At 55.2% G+C, this 20,236-nt stretch overlaps 1 protein-coding gene across 16 annotated transcripts in view; it reads left to right on the forward strand.

Annotated features, from left to right (window-relative positions):
• The window catches only part of Kcnt1 (potassium sodium-activated channel subfamily T member 1), a 55,832-nt gene that overhangs the window by 23,549 nt on the left and 12,047 nt on the right, over positions 1-20,236 (forward strand). For 11 of the 16 annotated variants that reach the window (XM_006233704.5, XM_008761624.4, XM_006233707.5 and 8 more), the window contains 19 exons: positions 1,755-1,834; positions 2,468-2,567; positions 4,614-4,670; positions 4,951-4,999; positions 5,610-5,669; positions 5,879-5,953; positions 6,021-6,104; positions 6,688-6,782; positions 7,719-7,899; positions 11,925-12,089; positions 12,381-12,517; positions 13,970-14,033; positions 14,128-14,236; positions 14,635-14,743; positions 14,955-15,104; positions 15,481-15,719; positions 16,870-17,104; positions 18,594-18,699; positions 19,696-19,868. In XM_006233704.5, the coding sequence (XP_006233766.1) occupies positions 1,755-1,834; positions 2,468-2,567; positions 4,614-4,670; positions 4,951-4,999; positions 5,610-5,669; positions 5,879-5,953; positions 6,021-6,104; positions 6,688-6,782; positions 7,719-7,899; positions 11,925-12,089; positions 12,381-12,517; positions 13,970-14,033; positions 14,128-14,236; positions 14,635-14,743; positions 14,955-15,104; positions 15,481-15,719; positions 16,870-17,104; positions 18,594-18,699; positions 19,696-19,868 (2,268 nt within the window). Of the gene's footprint in view, positions 1-1,754; positions 1,835-2,467; positions 2,568-4,613; positions 4,671-4,950; positions 5,000-5,609; positions 5,670-5,878; positions 5,954-6,020; positions 6,105-6,687; positions 6,783-7,718; positions 7,900-11,924; positions 12,090-12,380; positions 12,518-13,904; positions 14,034-14,127; positions 14,237-14,634; positions 14,744-14,954; positions 15,105-15,480; positions 15,720-16,869; positions 17,105-18,593; positions 18,700-19,695; positions 19,869-20,236 lie in introns of those variants that run through there. The other 5 variants (NM_001413123.1, XM_006233698.5, NM_021853.2 and 2 more) reach the window with 3 other exon arrangements.

Here is a 20,236-nt window from a genome sequence, read left to right on the forward strand (position 1 = left end):
GACAGTGAGGTGCTTGGTAAAGTGAGGTTCAGAAGGATAGTGGAAATGCTAGGGTACACCAGCTATTAGCACTGGGTCAGCCCCTACTTGCCTACAGCTTGGCTTGCTGTGAGGTCCAGGTTGGATCCAATCATGGCCCCACACCAATGGTGTCTTGTCCCAAGCAAGATGACCAGGCCCTTGAACCCTTAGGGAACTCTGTGACCCGAGACCCTCCCCAGCCCAGGGACAGAACATTAGAGCAAGGCTGCTGAGCACACCATAGTCTACACTAACCAGGCTTTAGGGTATGCTGACTGGTGTTTTTAAAATATCTTATTACATTTATTGCTTGATATGTGCTTGCTGGGTCAGACGTGTACCATACCATGCATGTGAAGATGGGTGGATAACTTGGAGTAGTCAGCTCTCTCTGCATCACGTTGGGACCTGAGGGTCAAACTCAGGTCTCTGATAGTTACTGTTTAAAACACTTTGGTGCTGTTGGAGTAGTCAGTCCTAGCCAGGCACTGACATTAAACTCTCCAACCGTCTTGACAGAACCGGTACCTGATCAGAGGAAAGCGATGTTCAGAATCCACCTGCCCTGCGTTTGGTACCCCCTTCCCCAGGAGACAGTAACATTGACTGGGAAACGGTGGAGCAGACGAGCTGATGTTTGTCTCCTTAGCCTACAGAGAGGCAGCCACTTCTCCATGCAGAGTCCTCCCAGGCAGCAAGACGAGCCTGCAGGACACACTGTCCCTCTGTCCTTCTGAGCTGCGACCCTACACTGTTCTATGGTCCCTGATGTTGTGTCCCACCTCATTCCATCCTGAGGGGTATTGCAGCCTGTTGGGGAGGATGTACCAGTAGGGACCACGTATCCAGGGAGTCCTGTGTCCGTCACGGGGAGCCATGGTTCACTCAAGGGTACATGATTGCTCCAGTTCACAGGGGGGACATGCTGCAAGCTGGCCACACCCGCTTCAGGAGTCCAGGCTCCAAACTTGGACTCCTCGAGTTCTTCCTATGTCAGCACAAATGTTTCGTCCCCTGCTTCAGAACGGATTGGGTAGGGCAGGACCGAGTCTGAAGCCGGGGAGGTGAGAACAGAGGCTCATCTTCCCTTCGCTACAGTTATTCTCAGTGAGCACGTGTGACTCTGCCTGGGTGTGGCACTGGGGCATCGGTGAGCAGTGAATAGCTCACTTGCCGTTTACACTTGGTGATCTTAGGACCTCAGAGACCGTGGGTGTGGCCGCACCTCAGAGGCTGGCCTGTGTGTGGTGCCATGGGAGGTGGATTGCCAGGTCCACAGTGTGGCGGGGGGGTGAGGGCAGCTTACAGATGGCTGCTTCCTGCTGGCCATTGTCACCATCGTCCAGATTATAATGACTACAGGCCTCAGAGCACAAACCCCAGAGGCCACCAGACATAGTGACAGTGACCTCCTGTTTGGGAGTTTTTACATTTACTAAGAAGATTTGAGCGCCCAAGGCCCAGAGCACTGTGGATGCTGTAGCCCTGAACTCCTTGGGACCCAGAGGGCTCTGGATGCTGAGCAGATGGTCCACTGGTGGCTGCAGGTGTACTCAGGGGAGATTTTGGGAGGACAAAGTAAGGACAGTGTTCCTCCCAAGTTCCTCTCTGCTCATGTGGTTTGAAAAAAACTTGGTTGGGCTTGGGGCTCTCTGGTCCTAGTTTGAAGCTCCAGCTCCTGCCTTGGGCCTGAAGCCACTGGCCCCCAGCCCCAGCTTCCTCTCCTCCCTCAGGGTCCAGGTGGAATTCTATGTCAATGAGAACACCTTCAAAGAACGCCTCAAGCTGTTCTTCATCAAAAACCAGAGATCCAGTGAGTCAGGGGCCTGGAATACCCTGGGCAGAGAGGGATGGGCAGTGGCTGGGAGTCCAAGGAGATGTCCCAACTATATGGGCAGAGGGAAAAAGTCACCCGGGCATTGCCAGGGAAGCCCAACCTGTTGAGACATGGTCCCCATGCTGGGCCCTGGGCTAGGCTGTCCACAGGAGCCAGCTGAGTCACCTCCCCTCTGTCACTCCAGCCCCCACCCTAGGGATCCCTACCTCCATCCTTCCCCTCCTTCCCAACCTTAAGCTTGGCCACTCTGGACCCACCTGGGAAGCAAGAAGGGGCTTGGAGGTAAGGCTGTGGTTCCAAGTCCCATAAATCTAATCCCATGAGTGAAGTGGCCTCAGGAAATCCCCCGTACCCCAAGACCCTGCACCCCCAAGCCTCTGCACTGAAAGCCTCATTGCCTTATCTATCTATACAGTGGTCAGATGGGTCTGGCGGGGACGGGAGAGGGGTGTTGGTACAGACAAACCTGTCCTCTGCATCTGGAATACAAGTGAGAGCCGGAGGCTGGTGCGGAGTTCGGGGGCACTTCAGGAGGGAGCCGTTGAGAGCCCCAGCAGAGGGGCGGGCCTAATCCCTGATGCTCCTGCCCTGATGTCCCCCTCCTAACAGGCCTGAGGATCCGGCTGTTCAACTTCTCCCTCAAGCTCCTCACCTGCCTGCTGTACATTGTCCGTGTCCTGCTCGACAACCCAGACCAGGGCATCGGATGGTGGGTGACCTGTGGGGCTGGGGCCAGGTCCTGAGGATGAGTTCCACTGGCATTGCAGGCATCTGTATGGGAGACTTGTAACCAACACCTCACCAGACTCCCAACCAGAGCCTCGTGGATCTTTCCTTCTCCCAGTGTGACCCTTAACCCAAAGTCATGCCTAGGGCTACTCAGTCACACCCAGGGTGGTAACTGGGTTGGTGTGAAGATAGGGGCCCCCAGGGTAGAGCTGTGCATACTGCCACAGTGTGTTTCATCCACCTCGAGGAAAGTGTCTTGAGAGATGTCTGTATAGGATCCCAGCTCATGAGGCTGGCAGTTCTTCCTCTGAAGTCTTCTCTGTGGTCCTCCCACTGCCCTGACTGCTGTGAGATGTTTCCCAGCGCAGATCCTTTCGGAGTGCCATTGTCTTCCCTGAAAGCGCTGGCCTCTCTGTGCCTTGGTATGCGTCTGGCTCACCCCTGGGCTGACCCACACTACCCTTGGTGCCAGGGTTGTCTTGACTTGTGTCCTGTGGGGCTTGGAAGCTGGGTTCTTGGCCTCCTGTATGCTTGTTTCTCCTGACTCCTACCCCGTCCCTTCCATTCTCTCCATGCTGTTCTGAGGTGACACACCTCCCCAAATCTGAGTTCTGCACCTCCTGGTTCTGCATCTGGGGGGCTGCATCTCCTGGTTCCCCCACCCCCCTGACTGTGCCTGGCCCTTCCCTTTGCCTCTTACTTCCACTGAGTGTTGTCTTTTGAACTCTGTTGGCCTCTGGTTTGCGTATCAGCAGATTTGACAAGTGGGCTCAGATGCCAGAGGTCTCCTTAGTCAGAGACTGGGGTTTGAGTGCCTGAGCTCCTGGGGTCCCATAAATCTCCAGGCTGGAGGCTGGATCCTGGGGCCTGTGTGCAAAGTTTTACTGAACTCCTTTTTTCATTTATTGTCCACTCTCAGGTAAACTAGGGTTCCAAGACCAGAAACCCTCACACACTGTCCGGGTCAGAGGAGGGAAGAGCCTCTGTAGTTGTTTGAGGAGAAACAGGTTATAACTGACTCAAAACACTTTGCTGGGTCTGTTTCACCTTTTCCAAGTCCCAAAGGCTCAGGACTTCTGCTTCCACCTCCCTAGAGGACCCAAGTCTGTCACATTCATCACTGTCACCAGCAGGGATGGGGGTGTGTGCAGGTGATGGATATTCAGGTAGTAGGTGGATGAGTGAATGACGGATAGTACCCGACTGGATGGGTAGATGGTTAGATGGGTGGATGTGTTGGGAGTTGAAAAGCGAGGAGATGGGATGCTGAGTAGATGCTGGACACGAGGCTGCATTAATAGATGGGTATATGGATTACAGAGCAGAGGATGATGGGTAGACGGATGCATGGGCCATAGATGAGATGAAGGTAGGTGACTGGTTGGTGATGAAAGGTAAGGAGGTCGATGTTGGAGAAGAGGATGAGAGAGAAGGTAGGTGGATGGCTCGGAGACTTCTGTGGGTGCTGAGTCTAACAGCCCCAATAAAGCTCGGGTGAGCCGAGAGGGTAAGAACTGCTGCCTTCTGGGCCCTGTGAGCAGCAAGGTCCCTGTGGTAACTGAGCCTGGTGCTGGGTCTGGCCTGGAGCAGAACTAGCCATCTCCTGCTTCTTCTCATCAGCTGGTTCCAAGATGCTTGAGCGTGGTTTGGGGATGAGCCACATTAAAGCTTCTCCTTAGGATAGGAACGTTCTTTGGGGCTTGTTCCAGAAGCTCCGACCTCCAGAGGGCTTAAGTGTTCACACTGGGACATCTGTGGTTGTGCAGGGGCCTCCCTGGGGTTTGACACCTGCCCAAGTGGAGTCCTCCCTTTCCTCCAGAGCAGCACCTCTCTAACAGGGATGTGTTCTCCCTGCTTCTTGGGTAGAGAGCCTTCCCACATGGTCACTGCAGGCCGGGGAGGCTCCGTAAGTGTTGGAGTACCAGCTCCAGTTGAGGCATATGGTGGGCCCCGAGTGAGCAAACAGGGGTCCGTGGCGTTAGCCCTGGAAGTCTGTGGCTGGGCCAGTGCTTTTGTCTCTTCACAGCTGGGGCTGCACGAAGTATAACTACACGTTCAATGGTTCGTCCTCGGAGTTCCACTGGTGAGTTTGCTCCTGGCTCCCATTCCTCAGGCCTCCTGGGGCAGGGTGGGAGTTCAGCTGTCCAGCTCTAGTGGAGCCGATGCCCAACCTCCGTCTGATGGCTGAAGCCAGTGCTGGGGATACTCCCCATCTGAGGGTTCGATTTAGAAGTAAACATGTCAGGTCCTCCACATCTGGCCACTGGGCTCTCACTACCTTGGTGACATTCTTCTGAAGCCTGAAGAGGAAGCAACGTGGCAGTGGTACTCAGGTCTGTGACTCACCCCCCTTCCTTTCCTAGGGCTCCCATCCTGTGGGTGGAGAGGAAAATGGCTCTGTGGGTGATCCAGGTGAGTCTCAGCCCAGCTCTCCTCCTTGCACAGTGAGATTGCTCCTAAGGGCTCAGTAAAGAGAGGGCTAAGAGAGCTGAGGTCCCACCTTCAGTGAGCAAGGGACTTAGGCTCACTAAGTAAACAGACCTAGGCTCAGTAAGGCCTGTAGTAAGGCTCCATCCCTACCCAGGGCCCAAGGAGTATGCCCCTCCCCTCACTGCCATCTCAGCCTCCTAAGGTAGCTTTGGCATTGCTTCCACCCCTCCTGCCTCATCTGTCCTGATTGGCCCACAGAGTGCTCAAAAGGGCAGGGACAGAGTCTGGGCTGCCTTCAACCCTAGCCAGGGCCTAGAGTAGTTACTGCCGTTAAGCCTGCAAATCTTCCTGATCAAGACCATCTTACTTCAGCAGCAAGGGTGCAGGCAGCCCTATACACTCGTGTACACACACACAGACAAATGCTCACACATGTGCATGCACATACACACACAGACACACACATGCACATACATATGTGTGCACACACGCATGCATGCCCAGCTTCCTTAGGACTCTGCCTGCTGAGCCCCTCATAGGTCAGACCCTGTTCCCAGATCTGCTCCAAACCCCTTTGCTTTTCTTCACTCAGGTCATTGTGGCCACAATAAGCTTCTTAGAGACCATGCTCCTCATTTACCTCAGCTACAAAGTGAGTCCCTCCCTGTGCCCACACCACCCTGAATCCCCACCGTGCCCTTTCTCCACAGCCCTTCCCCATGAATCCCTAACTCAAAGACTGGCCACTCCCAACCCTCATTTCTCCCTATTTACCAAACTGCCAGCCCCCTTCCCTGACTTTGATTGCCCTATGGCCCTGCTCCTGCCCCTAGCTGGCTCTGAAGTCCCTCTGTCCCCCAGGGCAACATCTGGGAGCAGATATTCCATGTGTCTTTCGTCTTGGAGATGATCAACACACTGCCCTTCATCATCACGGTGGGTGAGCCCCAGCCCCAAACTCTGCTACCCAAGCGCCACCTGACCTCTCTCCCGCACACCACAGGTCTTCTGGCCACCTCTCCGGAACCTGTTCATCCCTGTGTTTCTCAACTGCTGGCTGGCCAAGCACGCCCTGGAGAACATGATCGTAAGTGAGGGCTGGTCCTCCAGAAGAACACGTTTCCCACCTGCTGGCCAGCCCAGGCAATGGCCTGGAGACTGCATGCCACAGTGATGCATTCTGGTCCAGCCCTGAGCTTCCTCTCTCCGTGGAGACAGCCTTTCCAAGACTGAGAACTTTTCCAGGGACAGGGTGTGCGGGTGTGAGCAGGCACAGCCAGAGCTGGGCCACAGAGCCAGCCCCAGGAGAATGCAGGTTCCAACTACCCCTGTGGCTAGCCTCTGCTGGATGTCCAAGGTTACCCAGCCTGTAAACAAAAGCCAGGATGACAGCTCTCTCCCTGGTGGCCTGCCCCCTCGTGGCCAGTCACCTTGACTCAGCCCCGTTCTGTTGCACAGTGACAACAGTTTTAAAGAAAAAGGTTATCTGCCCCCCTGACTCATCTTGACCTCAGCCCAGGGCATGGCTCATTCCGAGACCAAGCTGAGGTCAGGATGAACAGCACAGGGCAAGATGGCCTGTAACGGTTACCTGGGATGGAAGTGTGACCAGACCTCTGCCTGTTATGAATCAGGGTGTCTGAGGGTTCTGACGGCTGTATTCTCTGCAGAATGACTTCCACCGTGCCATCCTGCGCACACAGTCAGCCATGTTCAACCAGGTGCTCATCCTGTTCTGCACCCTGCTGTGCCTGGTCTTCACAGGGTGAGTAGACACCTCACGGTCCCGTCAGGGGGCCATGGCTAGCACACTCCTCAGGCAGACCTCCAGCCTACAAGACAGGCCAAGGGGCGTGACAGATGGGACACAGTGCTGACCGAAGAACTTAGCTCCACGCGCCTATGTCCAGAACTCAGGGACACAGTGGCCCAACATCTGTTCTTGAAGGCGTCCTGCACAACCTTTGCAACTCTGAAGGGACCTGGCCCCCGGGGCTGAATGGGGACTGGGGACCCTTTGGTTTGATGTCCAGCTGAGAATGGAGTCTAGAAGCAGCCAGGGTCTTTTGGAGGGTCATCTAGAGTAGGGAGCTTCTGGTCACATGGGCAGACCTGCCAGCCTCCTGCATCTGCCTGTGGAATGGCCCTGCTCCGTATCTTCAAGAGGCCCAGTCACCTCCTGCTGTCCTTCAAGCAAGAATGAGCTGGCTAGGGATGGCTGTGGGGCCTGGAGGACAGGTTGGCAGGGCTTGGGGCTAGGAACTGCTGCAGCTTGTGGCAGCGCCACCCACCACTGCTGCCACCACGCCTCTTCGCTACCTAAGGGTGCCCCCTCACCATTGCAGCCCATCACCTCACTGCTGATTAGGGTGACCAGCTTTCCCAGGCTGAGACTTAAACTCAGTGCCAGAGGGCCCAGGGCCGCCTGCGGGTGATCCAGACTAGTCACCTGTATTCTGACGATCAGGAATGCATTGCTTAGGTGCTAGGTGACAGGGTCCCAGGACTGGTAGAGTCTTACCCCTCAAAGAGGGGAAAAGGTGGGAAGGTCCTGTTTCCCTGTCCACAGCAGCCAACTCAGGCAGCCCCACTCCACACTGCAGCCCTCTCTCCATTCACTTCCTCCCTCCTCGGCTGTGGCCCCTTCCCTACTTCTGCAGCCCCTCCCCCACTGCGGCAGCCCTGCTCTTCCCGTTTCTAGGACCTGTGGGATTCAGCACTTAGAGCGGGCAGGTGGCAACTTGAACTTGCTGACCTCCTTCTACTTCTGCATTGTGACTTTCTCAACCGTGGGCTTCGGTGATGTGACACCCAAGATCTGGCCATCCCAGCTCCTGGTGGTCATCCTGATCTGTGTCACCCTTGTGGTGCTCCCACTGCAGGTAAGTGTCACCCTTGTGGTGCTCCCACTGCAAGTAAGTCCTCACAGGAACATCAGGAGGCACTCCCTGAGGAGTGACCAAGGACAGGAGGGCTCCATGGGGTTGTGAAGGCCATTCCCAGGAGAGCACTGAGGCCAGAGAAGGTGTTCCCATGTGTGGTGGGTCACTGCACAGGTTCTGCCTTGACTCTGGGAAGCAGTGAGGTGGTGTTCTGCACAGGAGCGACCATGGAGTGCAGACTTTTCCTTCCAGAGGGTCTTAGGTACAAGTGATCCCCTTTACCTACGCAGAGACAGACTATGGGGGTGAAATTCACCCTCTTCCCCAACTACAGCTTTAGGGCTGACTCTGAGCTCTACCCGTGGGCTAGTCCCATCTCTGAATGGAGCGCTGAGCCCCAAACCCAGTAGGCAGCTCCCCACTTCTTCCAGAAAGAGCTGCCTGCCTCTCCACTGCCCCTGTCCACAGTATGCTGCACTGAAAGCCTGAAGTGTGCCAATCTCATCCGTCCCCAGCACTGTCCTTCCAGCCATTTCTCCCACCTGCTACCTTCTCTGTGTCCAGAAGCCAGTCCTAGAGCGTTCTGCTCACAGATGCTGGGCTGGGACCTCATTCCGAGCCTTAGTCAAGGGCCCTGCCCTTCTCCAGTTGAGGTTTTAATGTGGTCTAATGCATCAAACTTCCCCTTAACATTTTCTTCTCTTACCTAGAAGGACCATTCCCTCCCTCAGTCACAAGTCTGTCTTCTTGCAAACGTTTAGGGCTAGCTTCTCACACAGAGGGCCAAGCTGTCCTACGGGGCACGCGTGTGGTGAGGTGGAATGGGCCCCGTGCACATCCCTTCATCCCTCCGACAGTACGTCACTCCCGAGGCCCTGCATACCACCCTCTCTTCTGTTCAGAAGCTTCTTGGATCCTTGCAATTCTGTGTACTTCACAGGCCAGGCCTCTGGTAGTGCCCACTTGTAATCTCAGCTTTCCTATGGGGTTCAAGACCAACTCCCCATATGAGGACTTTTATGAGAATCCTAACAACATGTGTGCCAAGGAACGGGTTATGGCTTATTAGCCTTAGCATTTCCTAGCAAGTCTCTGACATTCCTGGGACTTGCTTATAAACCACGCTGGCCTCGAACTCACAGAGATCCCCCTGCCTCTGTGTCAGGGGTGCTCAGTTAAAGGTGTATGCGACTACACCTAGCTCCAGAACCTTTGTTACTTTGTCTTTTTTTTTTTTTTTTCTCGGAGCTGGGGACCGAACCCAGGGCCTTGTGCTTGCTAGGCAAGCGCTCTACCACTGAGCTAAATCCCAACCCCAACCCCTTCCTGAGTGCTGTTTTATGGTCTCCTCGGGGGCAAGCTCTTGCTGTTTCCTCGAGCCATACTTCTTTCTGCCCCATGGCGACGCTGCATTTCTTCTCCTGAGCTCTGCCAGTGTGCACGTAGCAAGCTGTGTCAGACACTGGTCAGCTTCCATGGACTGTCCCTGAAGAACGACAGTCACTCTCCCATCCATCAGTCTATGAGCCTCAGAGCTGTCAGTCTGCCGTTCCTGGGACAATCTGTTGACTTTGGGTAGATGCCTGGCCTCTGCTTAAAGGCCTTCTCATGCCAGTTTGCTGGAACTAGTATTTTTTTTAATTAAATACTTTTTATCAGTCCAATGGAGTGATAATACAGGGTTTATAATACAGGGGTTTTTTTTTTTAACACATTTAAAAATCAATGCAGTCGTCTAATATTACCCATCCTTGAATTCCTGAAACATAGCCTCTGACTTTTTAACAGTGTTATGCAGGAGTCTGCTAGGGTTTGCTGGGCTCTGGTAGTTAGCGTGTGTCTGAGTGAAGCCTGTGCTTTCTGTTATCTGTCATCACCCAAGACGGGTCTGCTTTGGTCAGAGTTGCTACAGCTGGAGTGTGCAGGTGTCTCCTGACAGCTGGAAGCTGGCCACACACCTGGACTTAGAAGTTGACTCCACAGTTACGGAGACCACAGCTCCAAAATCTGATGTTGTCCCTACCTCAGCTTCCCATCCTCAGTATTTCTTGGCTTACAGACAGAATTCCAAACTGTCAGCCCCGTATGTGGCCTTTCCTCTGTTGTTCTTCCTTCTGCCCACCTCTCCTTTCTTCTAGCCACACTTGGTACCTGTGTCAGCTTATCCTGTGTGGGCTTTGATGGCATAGCCCATTACAATGATTTACCAGTCATAGCTCCCATCTAATCAAGCACTGGATTATGTTCCTCACATAAAGGCCACATCTTGGTCTCCACAAAGGTCCCGCTGATTTTTCCAGATGAGGTAACATTCCTAAGTGGCAGGAAGTCATCTCTTTTGCTAGCCCCCCTTACACACTATAGGTCCTGGCTTCACTGTGCTGCCCTAACCACACTGCAAAGCCATCTGAGCCCATCCTGGCTGCTCATCTCATAGCTCGTTCCTGACACCCTGACCTAGCAGGAGCTGAGGAGGTGCCAAGGACAATCCATCCTGAGTCTCAGCCCTCAGGACTCCCTCTGAACACCCCAGTCCCTTCCCCGAGTGAGGGTGAGCTCTGTCCCAGTAACTCAGAGTTACTTTGACAAGAAGCAAGAAAAAAACTCTTCCTGGCCTTCTTGGAGGCTCTGAAATGGGGCGCTGATGCTGAGGTCTGCTCTCCTCCACAGCGGTCCAGTGTTTAAGACTCGGCATCCAAACATGTAGGCAACGGAAACTCTGGAGGCCAGGTCAGAGTTGAGTTGTGGTTGGTCTAGGACTTTGGGGAGACCAGGGGTACTCAAGGCCCATTACGTGGTAGCTGTTGTGTCTGGAAGTTGGTATCATGGTTGTGGCAGCCTCCTGACCACATGCTCCACCCTATGCCCAGCTCCATGTGACCTTGTCGCCCTTGGTCCACCTACAGATACTCCATGGATATTGGATTTGGGAGTCACCATTATCCAAGATGACCTCAGGTCAACAAATTACACACACACATACACACACACACACACACACTCACATTCACACACACACACATACACACTCACATACTCACATTCACACACACTCACACTCTCTCACACACACACACACACACACACACACACACACACACACACACACACACACACATTTTCAGCTCCCATCTGGAGACTCTGACAAGACAGTGAGTCTGCTTTAGGTCTCAGTGTCAGTCTTTCATTAGCTCTCTTACACCCTTCATCACAGCTGCAAAAAACCCCTACACTTTTTATATGAGGAAACTGAGACCTGAGAGAGCCTGGAAGCAAGCCCGGGGTCCAGCAGCACTGCCCCACCCTAGACCCTGCAGGGGAACCTGTGTTCCCCAACACCCTACAGGTCTCCTCGTGAAGACCCATGGGAGTGACATGGAGATTATGTCACCTGTAGAGTGGCCCCAACCATCAGGGCCCCTGCCACAGTCCTAGAAGTCCTAGAGCCATGTGTGGTCTTGGTGCTCAGGAGTGGAGCAGACAGTGGACTTCTGACCTCAGAGCCACAGGCAGTGTGAGGCCCTGGGCAGAGCCGGTACTGTGCAAGCCTGGCCGTCCTCACCACAACTCTTCCCACCCAGCACGAGGAAACTGCACTGGCGAGGCCTGAACACTGCTTCCGCCTGGGAAACCTGAGAACTGATCTGGTCACTGTTGATAGATAGAGAGGCGCCCAGTGTGTAACTTCCATGCTAAGGGTTTCCTAGTACTGTCAGGAAACTGATAGGAGGAGCCAAGACTCTCATGTCTGTCCAGAGCACAGGCTCTGGCATCCGCTACTGCTCATGTAGCTTCTGAGGCCACAAGCTGGACCTCCCATGATCTGTGCCACACACCACGGTTTCTGATCCCGCCTTGTACATGCCAGCTCCTGGCCCTGCTCTGGTCTCTGCTCTTCCTGCTGCGTCCTGCCAGCCTAGCAGGCTGTCCTCAGCACCTGGCATCTCCATAACACTGCTGCTCTGCAGCCTGCCCCGCCCTCTGCTCCCAGTCAGATGCCTGTGCTCATTACTCCCTCTCCACAGTTTGAAGAGCTTGTCTACCTCTGGATGGAGCGGCAGAAGTCAGGGGGCAACTATAGCCGCCACCGAGCACGGACAGAGAAGCATGTGGTCCTGTGTGTGAGCTCCCTCAAGATCGATCTCCTCATGGATTTCCTGAATGAGTTCTATGCCCACCCCCGTCTCCAGGTAAGGCTGTATGCACCCATAGAGGGCCTCGGATTTCTTTCAGGCACCCAGAGCAGTCACCTCCCCTCAACCCCCAACTCCCACTTCAGCACAGGAATGCCACATGCTCGGGCTAGGCTCCTGCGTGCTCTAGACCCTGGTTGTCTTGTCCTGTGTGTGGTGGGTGGGTGGGTGGGGTCTGTGGTGGTCCAATAAGGCCCTGGAATGACACCACCCAGGAAACAGAGCAGGCTGGGGTGAGGGGAGGCCAGGAGCCTGCTCAGAGACACTGACATTCACTCTTGCCAGTAGGACTACTACGTGGTCATCCTGTGTCCCTCGGAAATGGATGTCCAGGTGCGCAGGGTCCTACAGATTCCCCTGTGGTCCCAGCGTGTCATCTACCTCCAGGGCTCTGCCCTCAAGGACCAGGACCTCATGCGAGCTAAGTGAGTGACAGCACAGCCAGACCTAGGCCTGAGGCCCCCTGAGTCCCCAGGTAGAGAGAGGTAGGGTGATGACAGTCTTAACTGCCTGAGGCAGGCAGGGGGCCCACATGGAGGCTGGGTCAGAGTGGGTGAGTGGGACCCTAGAGCCTGTCCTCACATCATGGTGTGGCAGCCTGACAAACAGTCCTGGCCAAGCTGTGGTCTCTGCCGCTGTGGAGCTTGCCTACGGGCAATTTTCCCTCTCCTGCTCTAAGTCTGGGGATTTTCTCTGTCAGGTTTTAGGGAGCTTAAAATAGACCAGGGGCGGAAAAAAACGGCTGCCAGGAGTCAGAGACAAAGACACGAGGCTGAGGGTGGCTCTTGATTTAAAGACGAGTTGACAGAGTGACTTGAGGTGACAAGAGTGTGCTGTTAACATGTAACTAGAATGTGCTACGCACCATCTGGGACTCTTCCCCCAATCCGTGCCACGTTTTCATTCCAGAAGGTTCCTGTACTTTGGTGTGTGGCACAGGTGAAATGGGGCCAAGGGTGAACAGGATGATGGCCCAGGTCCTTCATCCCCAGAACCCTGAGCTGGGGCTTTCATGGGTGCAGTCTCTTTTGGGATCCTGCTCTATTCGCATGAGACTGTATCTGCTTGTGTCCAGCTCTGGGCTGGCTGGAGAGAGGAAGTGCCAGCTAGGCAGGGAGGCACCCACAGCTTTTGTGGAGCGGGAGGTGGTGTGAGGCTTCACTGTCCTGGTTGTGAGGTAGTAAGGGTTTCTTAGACTGGTCCTTAGCAGGGCTTAGCTGTTTCTGCAGACAGTTTCCTGGGAACCTGGAAGGAGCTGGAAATGACCACCCAAGTCCAGGCCACTGTGTCTCGGCCAGGCAGAGGAAAGGACAGATTCTAGATTCCAGCACAGGGTTAATGGGAGCCTAGGACAAGGACTCTATATGCTGTGGGCAGTGCCCTAAGTCAGGTCAGCTGGCCTAGGGCTAGGTAATTCTCACCAATGACACAAGTGGACCCGTTCTTTCTGATGCTAAGCCTCTGACAGCGGCAGGCAGAGACCAGAGTGTGGCAGGATGTGGCAGACTGTGGCTCAAAGAGACCCCTCTCAGACACCATTATGCCACAGCTTGGAAACCCTGAGTGGTTTCCACTGGCCAATTGGTGTCTCGAGGATAAGCTTGGCTCACAAGCTTTGTTCAGCATCTGAGCTTGGACTCTGAAGTAGGTGTCCTGGCATCCTGACCTGCTCAGAATATACTGGCAGAATATGGGGAGGTCGGAAGGCCTGGGATACACTGCAGGATTTGATGCTAGGATGTGCTAGGCCAGGCCTGGCTGTCTTGGCATGGCCCCTGCTGGGCCATCCTTCCTCACCCTTTACATGCCCAGCCTCTCCTGACCTCCTGGGGAGGCCTCTGAGTCCTTAGCCACACTCAGCAGTTGCTGCTCTGCAGGATGGACAACGGAGAGGCCTGCTTTATCCTCAGCAGCAGGAATGAGGTGGACCGCACAGCTGCGGTGAGTTCAGGCTGACTTCCCCAACCTGCGCTGCCCCGCCTGCTTGCCCTTAGCAGCAGGCCTCTAACACTACTACCCACCCCCCATCCCCTAGGATCACCAGACCATCCTTCGAGCCTGGGCTGTGAAAGACTTTGCCCCCAACTGCCCCCTCTATGTCCAGATTCTCAAGCCCGAAAACAAGTTTCACGTCAAATTTGCTGGTGTGTTGGGGCCCTGTGGCATCATTGGTATGCAGGCTGCAAGGGTGGATCGAGGAGGGTTCACCCCTCCCTCTAGTTCTCTGTGTCAGAAAATAGGGAACTACTAGGGAGCAGCATTGGTGGATGATCTGACCTCCACCTGGGGCTAAGGTCTGAGATCAGGAGCCAGAGGTGGTGAGGGAAGCAGGAACACTGACCAGAGGGGCAGCCCATCTGGGTAGAGCTGGGGTGATCCCAGGAATGCAGGTGCTCCTCTAGGAGTCGATGTGCAGCTCACTGAGGTGCTGAGCTAATCTAATGCCAAGCAGGAGTAGCTTCCCATGTCCAAAAGACATGGGTGCTGTGGGGAGGGACCACAGACAGCAGGGGTGGCGGGCCTGACCCTGCAGTTCCCACAGACCATGTGGTGTGCGAGGAAGAGTGCAAGTACGCCATGCTGGCCCTGAACTGCATCTGCCCGGCCACCTCCACCCTCATCACCCTGCTGGTGCACACATCCCGTGGCCAGTGAGTGCCCTGTGCCAGACCGACTACCACGCCCTGGTCATCCCGATCAACCCCACAAGGCAGGGCGGGCTCCCTGGAGGTGGAGGGCATAATAGTGGGCAGAGGTCTGGCACAGGAAGGGGTCTAGGGGGATGCAGGGTGCATTTAACCTTGGGTAAGAGGGGCAGGCCTGGCTGAGGGTGACAGGTCCCTTGCCCTGCTCCTCCGGCAGGGAAGGACAGGAGTCACCAGAGCAGTGGCAGCGCATGTACGGGCGCTGCTCGGGCAACGAGGTGTACCACATTCGCATGGGTGACAGTAAATTCTTCCGGGAGTATGAGGGCAAGAGCTTCACCTACGCAGCCTTCCACGCGCACAAGAAGTACGTAGGGCTCGGGGTTGCCTATAGGGTTGGAGCCTGCTGTTCCCACCACCACTGGGACACTCATCCTCCCCACCCAGGGCCAGATCAACATGAGCAGGGCCCTGGGGCAGGAGGTCACAGAGTCACAGCTAAGGACAGGGTAACCTGGCCCTGTGTTCTTGGGGAGGACATCCCAGGACAAGGGTTCATGTAAGAACCTGCCACAGAGCTACTCCCCTCTGAAGCTTCTAAGGCTGACCTGGGATCCTCGAGTCCCAACACCCGAGGGGAGGGCTTGTCCAAGAAGCCCTGGGAGGAGGCTGAGTAGCTCAGGAGGACTATGAGCCACAGGGTGTCAGGAGTGGCCCTGAAGCTCCAGGCCATGTCTGCTCAGGTATGGGGTGTGCCTCATTGGGCTGAAACGTGAAGAGAACAAGAGTATCCTGCTGAACCCGGGGCCACGGCACATCCTGGCCGCCTCTGACACCTGCTTCTATATCAATATTACCAAGGAGGAGAACTCAGCTTTCATCTTCAAGCAGGAGGAAAAGCAGAAGAGGCGGGGCCTGGCAGGGCAGGCACTTTACGAAGGGCCCTCCCGGCTCCCAGTGCACAGCATCATCGCCTCTATGGGTGAGCTGGTATAGCACACAGGTGGAAGACGGGCGGCCTCCAAGGGTGAACTCCACACCCCACCTGCCACTGGGCAGGAGACCCCCAAGACCCAGCTCCTCCTGGACAGTGTGAGCCTTTCCAGGCCTCGGGTTTTGCCCCCTGTCCAATTGTGGTACCCCACCTGTCAGAGTTTTGGGGAGCATCAGTTACCAGGATAACCGAGAGCCTATAGGAGTACTGTGGTAGATGAAGTACTAACCAGAGGTCCCTGGGCTCTCAGCGGGACACCCCTTAACTAGATGAACCACTGCGTTAGCCACGATTTAGTTTCATGGCTCTTCCCTGGAACTGCTGTCTTCCCAAAACTGGTTCAAGGGACTTCCTGAACAGGGTTGGGCCAAGACTCAGAAGGCGCCTGTGGCAGGTGCCATCCTCTGCCAGTCCCCCAGGCAGTGGTGGGGAACAGGAAAGGGTCATTTAGCCTCTCAGGTCCCAGACCCACAGGCTATCCAGGGTTATGCCCTTCTCTCATGTGGTGCTAGGCTCCAGCTGTGACCCACAAGGCAAGTTGACACTAGTAAGCTCCTACTGTATGCCCAGTGTAAGTGGTCTCTAGGGACCTCGTGCTTTGACTCTGGTATACATTCTCAATGGCCTGTGACTGAAGTTGCTGCTCCTGCAGCAGCAGCCCTGTCTAGTGGTCAGGCCTGAGGAAGAGCTGCCCAACCCAGCCCCTGTCTATTACCTGCTATCCGCTCACCCCCATGCGTTCTAGGGAGACAAGAGTAACCCAGGAAGCCTGTCCACCCCACCCCTCAGGTCTGCCCCACAGAGGCTGTGAGCTACATCCTTGAGCCAATCACCAGCCGCAGCCTGGCAGCCTGAGCTGAAGTGGGAACAACTGAGGCCAGCAGGTCAAAGTGGCCTTGTTGCTCCCGTGTGACTGTGTGGCCACCCTCCCTAGCTCCACCCAGTTTCCCATGAGCCCCAAGGGCCCCCACCCTCAGGTCAGCATCAGTTGAACATCACCACCACTGGGGGGTGGGAGAGTCTTCCTCCTGAAGAGGAAACTGAAACTAAGGAATGTGCCGAAATTCCTAGGGCGGTCATGACTGGCCTGGAGTGGGGTGGGAAGGGCTACTGGTCAGGTCCAACCCCCTCTGTCCAGGGACAGTGGCCATGGACCTGCAGAACACAGATTGCCGGCCCTCCCAGGGTGGCAGTGGTGGGGGCGGCGGCAAGCTGACTCTGCCCACTGAGAACGGCTCTGGCAGTCGGCGTCCCAGCATCGCACCCGTTCTGGAGTTGGCAGACAGCTCAGCCCTGTTGCCCTGCGACCTGCTGAGTGACCAATCAGAGGATGAGGTGACACCCTCAGACGACGAGGGGCTCTCTGTGGTTGAGTGAGTGTTGAGTGGAGCTCCTTCTGTGTGAGGGAGTCCCCAGTGTGGGTATACTCCATCTCTGGCAATCCCTGCTTCGCAAACGGGGTCTCTGGGGGTAGGGCCCGGACACGCATAGAAGCAGAGTAAGCCTACTCCTCACCCCAAGCCTAGTCCTGAAGCATGTGAGGGCATTCTGACAGGGTTGTGCTAAGCTGGAGTCATAGATAATGGGGTTCAGAGACCCCACACAGTGACGTACATAAGCAGTGTGGATGGTAGAGCAGCCCTATATCTGCTCAGCCACTGGGCTATCTGCCCTCCGATACTCCACCAGTCAACAGGTTGGGGTAGAGCCAGACAGTGACCCGCAGACGTTCCTGAGCTCACGTTCCAACTGGTCAGCTCCTCTGGGTACTGCGGGTGTGGCCCACCTCATTTCAATAGGTGTTCTTGGGGTAGGGTCTGTAGAGGTCACCAGCAGACAATTTGGCAAGACCTTGTCCAGAACCAGAGACCACAAGTCTACCTCAAGTTAGCCCTCCTGGCTGGGGGGAGGGGAATCTGAGGCCAAAAGTTTCTGTTTGAGACCATGAGGGACCTCAGTCAGGGCATCCTCCTGTTGGGATCTGCTCTAAGGTCGAGGGGTCATTTGTCGGGGTCCCAGATCCTACAAGCAGAAAGTATGTGGGTCCCTGTGGCTATGTCCCTTGGGGCAGTGAGGAAACAGAGGGTTGTGGCCAGGGCTCAATGTTAAAGCATGGTATAGTGTGTATTGGGTACTGTAGGGTGGGAGGGAGGAGAACCAGCCTCTGAGAGGCTGCTTAGCTCTACGGGAAGCACAGGCCTGAGTCCCATCTGTCACCTGGGGTGCCATGAGTATTACTCAGGGAGCTGATGATTACAGCCCGGTGTTCTCAGCCTCCAGGCTTCAGAGTGGGGGAGGAGGGAGAATATATGTGTATAGATGTGTAGAGGTAGGTATTGCTTGTGTATGCCTGTGTTTGTGTGCACATACATGTATGCAAGCGTGTTCTGTGTGTTCACACATGCACATGTGCACATGTGTGTCTGTTCCTGTTTTTACTTCCATATGTATGTGTGTAAATGTCTGCACTGAGCATATTTTCTGTGGGTTTTTTCTCAAGGGATGCAAGGCTCCCCTCCTGTCCCCATCTGTCCTGGTGGGCAGCAACATTCCCAGCCCAGCTTGGGTCCTAAAAGGGAGCAGCAGCAAATAGCCCCTCTGCACCCCACCTCTGCCCAAGCCACTCTAGGGCCTTGGTGAGGGCCAGTGTACCTGTCCTAGCTCTGGCCTGGGAAGCAGGGTCAGGTCCATGGTGTCTTCTCTCATGTGGCTGTCCCAGGCAGATGTATGAATCGGGAGTTGGGAGACAGTAAGCTATCTCTGCTAGTACTGGGTGACTGTGGTACTCCAGGTGCAGGGCAGCTTTGAAGTGGCCAGGCCGCCATGCAGTCATACCATGCTATGGTCTCTGTCTTCACCCAGGTATGTGAAGGGCTACCCTCCCAACTCACCCTACATTGGCAGCTCCCCGACTTTATGCCACCTCTTGCCTGTAAAGGCCCCCTTCTGCTGCCTGCGACTGGATAAGGTAAGGCCACTCCACTGTGACCATCCGACATCCCACTTTGGTGACATTGAGTTTTGGTTGTGCTGCAAATGGTGTAGGAGCAAACCCCTCTCTGCCTTACCCTGCCTGCATGCTCTCTGTCTCCCTGCTCTGACCTCACAGCATCCTTCTCTGAACACGCTGAAAGCTGATTAGGACCGTCCTGTCCCTCACACCCAAACACCGTGTGTTTCCAGAGGGTGAGGACCATCACTGCTAGGGTCAGTCAGAGCCAGAGTCTGCCAGGGCTCCAGGGTCTTTGTCCTCTTTAAGCCAACACATGCCTGTCATTCTCCGCTTCTGCTTCCTCAGGATCTCTGGCCATGCTGCCCCCTGTGGAAGTGACTATTTCTCTGTGGTTCAGTGATTACAGACATAGGGCAGGGTAGCTGCCTCACTGTGAATCACTGCCTTAGCTCTAGGCCCTTCCAGTTGTTCTTAGCATGTTACCAAGAGTCAGGCGTCTGTTGCACTCACGTGGTTCAGGCACATGGCCCTTGTTTTGCTTTGGGCTCATACTGTCTCATGTTGTTTGATGCCTGCCAGCCTCTCCCTGTACATGCCAAGCCGTAGACTGGGATCAGGCACCTCCAGCTGAGGTCTGACTCCCTTTGGGGAAAGGGGCCTTAGGAAACAGGATCATCTGCTGCCTGTGGCCTTGCACCAGGGCTGTGGTGGGCAGAGCTAGGAAATGCATGTGCGTGAACACACACACGCACACATGCGTACACACCTGTGCACACATGACTTGGCCCTCTGTATTTCTGTAGCTAAATACTACATTGGCTGACTTCCATTAAGCTGTGTGGGGCGCTGACTTTAGTGGCTGCCAGCAGGGTTGAGCCCTGGTGGCTGGTGGCCCCATATCTCCCCAGGCTGCCATGTGGACAGGGACAGGTTGCTTGTCCCTGCTGTTATTGGCCCATCAGCTTCCCCAACAGTCAGGGCGGTGCCAGCCTGGGTCCCCCACATCCCTAGGGCTGCAAACACAACAGCTATGAGGATGCCAAGGCCTACGGGTTCAAGAACAAGTTGATCATCGTCTCTGCTGAGACGGCAGGCAACGGGCTCTACAACTTCATCGTGCCTCTGCGTGCCTACTACCGGTCCCGCCGGGAGCTCAACCCCATTGTGCTGCTGCTTGACAACAAGTGAGGCAGTGCAGCCCTCGGATGCCTTGCCTGTGTGTGTGTGTGTGTGTGCGTGTGTGTGTGTCCGTGTGTGTGCATGCATGCATGTGTGTGTCTGTGTGCCTGTGTGTGTGTGTGTGTCTGTGTGTGTGTGTCCGTGTGTGTGCATGTATGCATGTGTGTGTGTATGTGTGTGTCTGTGTGTGTGTGTCCGTGTGTGTGCATGCATGTGTGTGTGTGCATGTGTGCATGTATGTGTACACGCGTGTGTGTGACAGGGGGTGGAGGGACTGCTGGCTAGTCCCCTGTTGTCTTCTCATCCCTTTCTCCCTTTGCTGGCCTTGGCAGATTCCTCCTCTAGTTTCTCCTGTAACCTCTTTACCTTATGT

The sequence above is a fragment of the Rattus norvegicus genome, chromosome 3 (genome assembly GCF_036323735.1).
Source record: "Rattus norvegicus strain BN/NHsdMcwi chromosome 3, GRCr8, whole genome shotgun sequence".
NCBI classification, from domain to species: domain Eukaryota; kingdom Metazoa; phylum Chordata; class Mammalia; order Rodentia; family Muridae; genus Rattus; species Rattus norvegicus.